At 52.1% G+C, this 9,177-nt stretch overlaps 1 protein-coding gene and 1 long non-coding RNA gene across 2 annotated transcripts; one reads left to right on the top strand and one right to left on the bottom strand.

Annotated features, from left to right (window-relative positions):
* Positions 1–3,417: 3,417 nt before the first annotated feature.
* On the bottom strand, positions 3,418–3,970 carry LOC129516922 (ras-related protein Rap-2b-like). Its single transcript, XM_055336484.1, is given in 2 exon segments — positions 3,418–3,771; positions 3,773–3,970. Coding segments are annotated over 2 exon segments (552 nt in total).
* A 1,670-nt stretch (positions 3,971–5,640) lies between these two features.
* On the top strand, positions 5,641–8,856 carry LOC129516921 (uncharacterized). The gene is made up of 2 exons (XR_008665897.1): positions 5,641–5,973; positions 8,228–8,856. It is a non-coding gene; the product is annotated as an uncharacterized LOC129516921 (long non-coding RNA).
* Positions 8,857–9,177: the final 321 nt, after the last annotated feature.

Here is a 9,177-nt window from a genome sequence, read left to right as displayed (position 1 = left end):
CTTTCCAAAGGACCAGTGTTTAGAGTTAGGTTTCAGCCCTAAGACAAGATGACTGTGTAGCTTCAATCTTCCTCCCCACTCTCAAATTCAATAATCGAGAAACCTAAGATTTCTTCCTCTTTTCCAATCTCCCCCTCCTAAAAGTATACCCTTAGCCAATTCCAATTATATATTTTTCAGAGATGCGAGTCTGACTAATCCCCCTGTGTACTTCACCACTTGGGTCTCCACCTAGAGCTGCTGCTTTGGTTGCACGAAAAGAGATTTTTTGTTCTTAAGGATGCCAGTTCGTGAGCATAGGAGTATCGCCTGCACCAAAGCACGGAGATCAATTCTATGTAATCTTTTGTCTTCTCAGACCATCATTCTGGAAGGGAAAAGAGGAGGAACAGGAGTGTCAAGGAAAAGGTGGGTGGAAATGCAATGTGCTCAGGCAGACAGTCTCTGTCTCGTTACAGAGGAGGATTTCTTCCTTTCTTTTTCTTTTTTTTTTTTTAGATTTTATTTATTAATTCATGAGAGACACACACAGAGAGGCGGAGAGACACAGGCAGAGGGAGAAGCAGGTTCCATGCAGGGAGCCCGATGTGGGACTTGATCAGGGGACCCCAGGATCACAAAGGCAGACGCTCAACCACTGAGCCAGCCAGGCATCCCCAAAATAGGATTTCATTAAAAGGGGGAACATGGGATGCCTGGGTGACACAGCTGTTGGGCGTCTGCCTTCGGCTCAGGTCAGGATCCTGGTCTGGGATTGAGGCCCGCATCGGGCTCCATGTGAGAAGCCTGCTTCTCCCTCTGTCTATGTCTCTGCCTTTCCCTCTGTGTCTCTCATAAATAAATTAATTAAATAAAATAAATAAAAGGGGGAACATGAGTGATGGATGGGAGCTGATTGTGGTAATCCTTCTGCAACATCTATGTGTATCAAACAATTATGTTGTGCACCTTACACTAATACAATGTCATATGTCAATTACATCTAAATAAAACGGAGGAAAAAAAGTGGAGGAAATTTTTTAAATTTTAAATTTTTAAAATGCAGAAAACTTGACTTCCTGGCTTTCAATTAGCTCAGTTGGTAAATGAGTGCAGTCAAGGCCACCAAACACCTTAGTTTGCCCGCAGCTCTCTAAAGGGCAGGTACCAGAAGCTTTGTTCTTTGTTGATGGGGGTCTTTGCCTGAAAGCCTGGGCTGAATTCACCCCCATCCCCCACCCGTGTCTCATTGTATTTAGGGTCAGAGCCCTCTGCAGTGAAAGACCAAAGGGAAGGGGGCTGGTAGCTAGAAGGCAAACTCACTACATTCTTTGCCCAGGAAAGCAATTTGAATAAGGTTGAGAATGCTTGGGAAGGTGTCAGAGACCTTGAATTTGTGGGGTGGGCTGTGTGTTGGAGGAGGGGTGTGTTATAATGTGCTTAGAGTCCAGGGCTGTAAATGCAAAAGTGATTTTAGATTTTGTCTTCCTAGGAGCATAATCCAGAAGGGGGAAGAAAAACAAGAGCTGAATATTAAAAATGAAAAATATTTTCACTTAAAGGTAAGAAATGCACCGCAGGCAATGTGATGTTTTAAGAGCACAGATGTCCCAACTTTGCATCAGAGTTTGGTGACCTGTCAGGATAAGGAAGAAGTGGCAAACATTATAAGTATTTTTTAAAAAGATTTGATTTATTTATTCATGAGAGACACACAGGGAGAGGCAGAGACATAGACCCGGGATCGAATCCCACGTCAGGCTCCCGGTGCATGGAGCCTGCTTCTCCCTCTGCCTGTGTCTCTGCCTCTCTCTCTCTCTATCATAAATAAATAAAAATTTTAAAAAGTCTTAAAATGGAGAGACAATGATTAAACGCGTGTCTGGAATTAAAAATTACAATTAGTGAGAATTCTCTTGGTACATCACAACAGGAAAATTTTGTTCTTTGCTTCTGGAGGAACACCCTAGAACAGATAACCAAAAAAAAAAAAATTTAAAAATAATACAAAGGGGAGCTAAATACCTGAACATTTGAACAAAATGAAGCCAGATAAAAAAAGAAAGAAGGGGGAAAAAAACAAAAACAAACAAAAAAAAAAAACACAACCAAAACCATTGCAAGATATGGAAATTACATTTTAAAGGCTGGAAATAATAAAGAAATTCACCAAACAACAGGCCCTATTGTCCTGGCTCCTTCAGGAAGATTACAGAAAGGAAACTAGGAAGTGGTTTGGGGAATAGCAGATTCTGGGTTATGGTGGGAAGTTCACAGGTTGGCACCGGCTGGAACAGCTGAGTTTTGAAGGCACTCTGCAGACACAGGGGTGCTGGGGCCCTGAATCACATTTTTGAAGTCTTTGTACTGTATTTTAAAGAGCTAGTCATCAAAACCCGTCACTGACAACCAAAAAGAAAAGCTAAACTTAAAAACAAAAAAAAAAAAAAAAAAAAAAAAAAGAAACCCAAACACACACACACACACACACAACAGTACACACAAAAATGTGCAGATCTGTAACATTTATTTTCACAGCTGATAAAAAAAATACTACCGTTCTCCCCAGACTCCCCTTTGATACAGTAGGTAAACAAAATAGATTTTTTTTCCCACAAATATCAGCAGACACTTTCTGGCACCCCACACTGCATTGGCATCAGTGTTTACAGTCCCAGTTCAGATGTGCATACTTCAGATTGGATACACTGTAACAAGAATCCAACTTTGCATAGACATCCTTAGAATCACAACCAGTCACAGGGTTGCCCTTCCAAGCTGGCAGAAAAGGAACCCGATCTTTAATTTCCAGCTCCTCCTGGAAAAAAAAAAAAAAAAAAGGAAAAAAAAAAAAAGCCAACACAAAAGTTTCTTCCCTTCCTCCTGTCCTGCTCCTTCATTTGGTTCTCCCGGACTTCCTTCCATGTGGAACTACAAAAAGGGGTGGTTGGAGGCAAAAGAAAAAAAAAAAAAAAAAAAAGGAAAAATTACCTCCCCCTCCCTTTCTACCTCCCCATTTATTTATTTATTTATTTATTTATTTATTTATTTTTTATTTTTTTTTTTTTTTTTTTTTGCAGGCTGAAACTTTGGCCCGTGTCGAGCTGCCCACACAGCGCCCTAACGGCTCCTTACACGGGGAGTGGGGTGGAAAAATCCGCGTCTCCCGGGGTCGACGAGCAGCGTGCATGCAGCAGGAGCCGCCGCCGCGGGGCCGCCCCGGGGCTGCACCGGGGCTCGGGGCTCGGGGGGGGAGGTCGGGAGGTCGGCGGAGGTCGGCGGAGGTCGGCGGGGTCGGGAGCCGGGCGGTGCAGCCCAGCCGGGCCCCCAGCACCCCGCCCCCGCCCTGGGGCCGAGGCACAGCGGCCCCGAGGTCCGCGCGAGCGCAGCGCATCCCCCGCGCGGGGGGGCGCGCGTGGCTCCCGCGCGGGCGGCGGCTCAGAGGATCACGCAGGCCGAGCAGCAGCCCTCGTCGCCGTTGGGCTGCGCCGCGTAGTTCATCTGCCGCACGATCTCCGCGAACAGCTCGTCCACCGAGGCTTTGTTTTTGGCCGACGTCTCCATGAAGGGGCAGCTCCACTCCTCGGCCAGGGCCTTGCCCTCGCCGTACGACACCTCGCGCTCGCCCTCCAGGTCCACCTTGTTGCCCACCAGGATCATGGGCACGCGCTCGTACCGCTTGACGCGGATGATCTGGTCCCGCATGCGCTTGATGTCCTGGAAGCTCTGCTGGTTGACCAGGCTGTAGACGAGGATGAAGCCCTGGGCGTTCTTGATGTACAGGTCCCGCATGGGACGCGAACTGCTCGGTGCCCGCCGTGTCCAGGATCTCCAGCACCGACGGCGACGAGTCCACCTCGATCTCCGTGCGGTAGAAGTCCTCGATGGTGGGGTCGTACTTCTCGATGAAGGAGCCGGTCACGAACTGCACGGTGAGCGCCGACTTGCCCACGCCGCCCGAGCCCAGCACCACCACCTGGTACTCTCTCATGGCTCCGCCGGGCTCGCCGCGCGCCCGCCGCGGCGGCCCCGTCGGGGGTGCGCCGCGGGGAGCCTGGGCTCGTCGGCTGCACGACCTGCCCCGGGCTCAGCCTGGCGGTGGCGGCGCGGCGCGCGGGAGGACAATGGGCCGGTGCGGCGTCGGCGGCGGCGCGGCGGCGGGCCGGGGGGCTGCTGCTACTGCGCGCGGCCCGGGCGCGCGGCCATGGGGCTGCAGCGGCGCCCACCGCCGCCGCGGCCCAGCGCGGGGCAGCCTCCGCGGGGCGACGGCTTGCTCGCCGCGCGCAGCCCGGCCCTCCCCGCCTCGGCGGGCCGCCCGTGCGCCGGACGGCCGCCCGGGGCCCCGGGGCCGCGCGGGGGCGCCCACCGCCGCGGTCCAGCGCGCCTGAGAGGGGCTCGGGATCGGGCCCGCTGGGGCTGGGCCTCCCGAGAGCGGCCTGTGCGGGGCTTCGGCACGAGGGGCGGGGCCTCATGCGGGGGCGGGGCTCCTCGGGGCCGCGCGGGGAGCGGCCTGCGAGGGCCGGGGCTGGGCGTGGGGGCGGGGCTCCCGCCTCGGCGGCGCGGGGGCGGGGCCGGGTTTTCCGGGGGCCGGGCAAGGGGCGGGGCGCGGCGGGGAGGGCGGGGGGCGGGGCGGGGCCTCCCTGGAGCGGCCTGCGAGGGGCTCGTGGGGGTCGGGGCACGAGGGGCGGGACCTCATGCGGGGGCGGGGCTTGGCCTGCGAGGGGCGAGGGGCTGGGCGTGGGGGTGGGACCTCGCGCGGGGGTTGCCATTGGCTGCCGCCGAGGCTCCCGCCCTGCGGCGGCTTCATTGGCGGAGAAGTAGCCTCGGCTCGCGATTGGCGCCTGCGGGCCGCGTGGGCGGGGGCGGAGCGCAGCTGTTCCTTCCCCGCTGCTCCCCGCCCCCTTCCTCCCGCTGCCCCCGACCTAGTCGTTCTGGGAGCCCGGGGTGCAAAAAAAGAAGAGGAGTTGAGGCGGAGGCTCGGCGCTAAATATAGTGCATCGCCGGTGCTGCGGGGCGAGCCTGGCTGCGGGCGCCCTGCCGCCGAGGCGGAGTTTGCAAAGTGCGCGGCTGGGCGGGGGGGAAGTGCTCCCCGCCCCCTTCCTCCCGCTGGGGGACGGGGTGGGGCGTGCAATATAGTGCATCGCCGGGGGCCACCCGGAGGCTGCGGGCTCCTGCGGAGTTTGCAAAGTGGGCTGGGGGGATGCCCAGGGGGGCTTGTCCTTCTGCAGGCGTCTGGTCTGGGTTTGGGGCGGGCCGCCTGCACGTCGGGCTGGGCTCGCGGCCGCGGGAGGGGCGGGGCGCTGCTGCCTCGACCTGCCCCAGCCTCCCTGCCTCCTCGCCCGGGGCCCGGTCCCGGGACCTGTCGGAGGGCCCGCGTGTGCACGAGCCCCGGAGCCGGGGGTGGGGGTGGGCAGGGGGCACGAGCTGCGTCAACCCCCAGCTCCGAGTCTGCACTTTTTTTTTTTTTTGTTTTGCAAGCCGAGGCTACTCGCGCTCGGCGTGCGCATCGGACGAGATGCGCCCGGCTGCGTGGCGAGCGCTGGGTTTGGGCCCCGGGTCCGGCCACGCTCGCGGGCTGACCTGCCCCGAACCGCGGAGGCGCAGCCCGAGTCCCCACCCGCCCCGGCGGGACGTGGGTGCAGCCGCCGCCTGGGGGGGAGGGGAGGGGGTGCTGGGGGTGCCCGCCCCGCCCTCACGGTGGAGCGCAGAGAACGTGTTTTAACCTTCACTATCAGAGAGCCCGCCTCGAACTCTGTGCTTATGTAATTCTCCAGAAAAAAAAAAGAAAGAAAAGAAAAAGAAAAAAGCACCGCACCTGTCAGGCACACCCACCTCCTGCAGCCGAGAACCCCCGCAGCACTGACCCAGCGCTGAATGTCTGCAGAAGGTCCCGCACGGCTCCGCGCCGCCTCACAGGCCTTGCTACACCTGTTTTAAAGAGGAAGAAACTGAGGTCCTGGGATGTTGGGTGACTTGCCTGCGATTTCCCAGCGGGTGAGTGGCCGGGCTAGGACCCCGGCCTCCGTGTTGGGCTGCAGAAGCTGGCGTGTGCCTCTCAGGCCCTACTGTCTCCTCTCGGGGATGTCCCCAGGTTGTACTCTTGCTTAGGGTCAGCCTTGGGGGCGTGAGGTCAGACTGTCTCCACCCCAAGGGAGAGGGACCTCTGCCCACCGCCCCGGGGCTCTCCCCTGGTGATGCACCTTCCCGCAGGGTCAAGGAAGCTGAACCCGCTTCTAGGCCAGGCTCCAGGGAGTCAGAATTCTGGAATCCTCTGCCCAAATAGTACCCAGACCCTCCTCCTCCAGGACTTGCTTGGACTTTTGAACTCAGTCCTGTGTCCAGGGATGGCTGTTTGTTGGGCTGAGGTGTGCACTCCCAGGTGCTGTGGGCTCCCAGTGGGTGCAGGAAGGGTCCTCCATGGAGTCAGCTTTGCTTCCCTTCCCCTTTCCAGCCTCCTCCTTGGAAGAGTCCCGAATTCCTGATTCACACCCTGCAGGTCCTTGTAAGGAGGTATTTGTCAGGGTGAGAGGATACATCGATCCTATTTTGTTAACAGTTTGCTATCTTGATTTATAACTTAAGTATTTAGAGTAATGCTATGTGGGCCTTTCTTTGTCCTCTTGCCCACAAATACTAGGAAGGGTCCTGAGTCTGACATAATAGAAAATACTTTGTCCTTACAGGTCTGGTGTCTCGTCTCAAGAACTGGGTATCAGTTATTATCTGAGACCTTGGGCGAGTCCCTTGAGCTCTCTTGACTCTAGTTTCCCCGTCTATAAAATGATGATAATAAAATTTGCCCTATGTACGTACCTAGCTACATGAGGAACCTTGGAGAGAATCTAGTGACCAAACCCCTCATTTTGCATCAGAGAGAAGGGAGCAAAATTAGAACCCTGGTGTCCTGGCTGCACTTTACATGGTGCCAGCCTGTCCTCAGGGAAAATAATTGACAGATAATGGATGGAAACATGCTTTTAAAGCTGCAGAGCCCCATGAATGCATGGCAGTTACTACTCTGACCCAGCTAGCCTCACAGCCTGGTCTAGAAGATTCCCTCCTCAGGACCTCAGGTCGTCACGTGGATCGGTATTACTGAATCTTGGTACCAGTACCAGAAAGATGCCACAGTGTGAATACTGTCTATTAGGGATTCTTCGGTAGTAGTGTTTATTACGTTCAGGTGCTCTCTCACAGACAGATTTGCACTAGGACTTTGGGATTCAAAATGAAGTAAAGAAACTGATGACACATATATTTTTAGGATTGGTCACTTCCTCCTGTGAAATCTGTTAGGTGTCTTTACCTCACTTAGGGCATGAATCATTATCTGTCCTCTACCGTAATTATTGACACGTCTGTGTCTTGTCACCCAGCACCTTGGGAATGCCTTGAGGGCAGAGGCCATATCTGGCTTATCTTTGGAGTCATCTCTGACCCTCATAACACCTAGTACAGTGCCTCCGCGGGAGGCCCTCCATAAATATTTATTGATGAAACTAGGAAGTTCATTTTATTCCTTTTCCAAATTCCACTTGTAGTAGAAGATTATATTAATCCATGGTGAGACATAACACTTCCTGGATCCTTAGAAAATGTATAACGAAAGTCTCCCTGAGTCATAAAAATGACTTTTTTTATTTATTTAGATCTCCCTGAGTCAGGCAGAGGGAAAAATGACGGGAGCCCGACGTTTCGAAGATTCTGCCCTGAGCAGCCACCCAGGATCCCTAAAAATGACTTTTAAGATGAGCAGAGTCTATCCTTATTTGGGTGGAAGCACTAAATCGGTGCTGTCTTGGAGAAAGAACCAAGCATCCAGTGGATAAACCCTTTCTCTGAAGAAGACTTAACTTTTGCACGTAACCTGAAAAGGTATTTCTAGGAAATAACCTAATGTAAAAGCTACCAGGTAAGGACTGCTTAAGCACTGAATGTATGTATGTTGCCCAAACCAGGGTACCCTCCTTTGTTTTTGCTCCCACAGCGGGGACTGCTGAGCTTCTGTGACACTGAGATTGGGCCTTCGGACAATGAGATGGTTTGTTGGAATCCAGGTCTTCTAAGTCCTCAAGAACATAAGCCACCTACCTGCCTCCACATTTATAGAAAGCAGAGGTTTATTTCATCATGCTTCTAGCTTTAGCTGATGCCACTTCTTGTTTTCTTCGAGCATTTTTAAGGTGTCTTTTTCTTTTTTTTTTTTTTTTTTTTTTTTTATGGCCCTGCTTTGCTTTTCATTTGAAAGGAGAGCATCGGTAAAGATGGAGCAATTGAGATCTAAGCAATAGGAAGTCTGCAGAATGGGAGTTTCTGGGGAGAGGACCAAGGAGGAGTCTGAGGACTCTAGTGGGAAGCCTGAAGATACATACTTTCTCTCCAACAGTCAAGAAAAAGCCAAGAGACCTGAAGTGGAGCTTGAGAGGGTGAGAAGTTGAGGAAGTTCAAGCTACAAGCAACCTTCTCTCCATAAATAAAAAATGGCAAGGCACCTGCTGAAAGAAGGGAGGTCAGGTGTGGGCTTGGGAATGAGTAGAAATGAAACTTTTTAACAGTGACTGTGCAGTACCACAGTATGATGTTGCTAACCTGCTAAATTTGGTTTACGTGAATTTGTGAAGATGCCAATTCGACTTTCTTTTTTTTTTTTTTTTTTTTTTTTTTAAAGAAGGATCTTGATAATTCCTCTTAAGTCTGGTGGGTTTCTGTTAAAATCCCTGAGGGTTTTGTATCAACACATACAAACAAATAATTATAAAAGTAACTGTATCTCTCACATGTCAACATTAGTGAAAATACACAAACCACTGACTTATGTGATTAAAAGTTTTGTTACTAAGGGGAAATTAAATGAACTCAATAAAACTGTCTTACCTATGTGGTCTCTTGAGTTTTTCTTTCTGTTGCATGCTAAATTAAAATAAGACCTTGAGTACCTAAGCTAAGCTCAGAGAAGGAGTCGCTTTGAGTACTAGGATATTTGTCTAGAAAATGTTGTACTTGTGTAGGATTTTCTGTCACAATAAGGAAAATAGTTATGTCATTTTCATTAGATAAGTAGCATATGTTTATGGTAAGGAATTTGGGATGTTTAAAAAAAAGCAGAAAGAATAAAGTAAAACTAACCAATTACCACCACCCAACCCCCCAAAAAAAAACCCTGACCTTTTTTTATATTCTTTTCTTGTCTTTTATTAT

Source organism: Nyctereutes procyonoides, unplaced genomic scaffold (genome assembly GCF_905146905.1).
Source record: "Nyctereutes procyonoides isolate TBG_1078 unplaced genomic scaffold, NYPRO_anot_genome, whole genome shotgun sequence".
Taxonomy (NCBI): domain Eukaryota; kingdom Metazoa; phylum Chordata; class Mammalia; order Carnivora; family Canidae; genus Nyctereutes; species Nyctereutes procyonoides.
The sequence above is the reverse complement of the archived record's forward strand: the minus strand, read 5'-3'. Positions and strand labels throughout refer to the sequence as shown.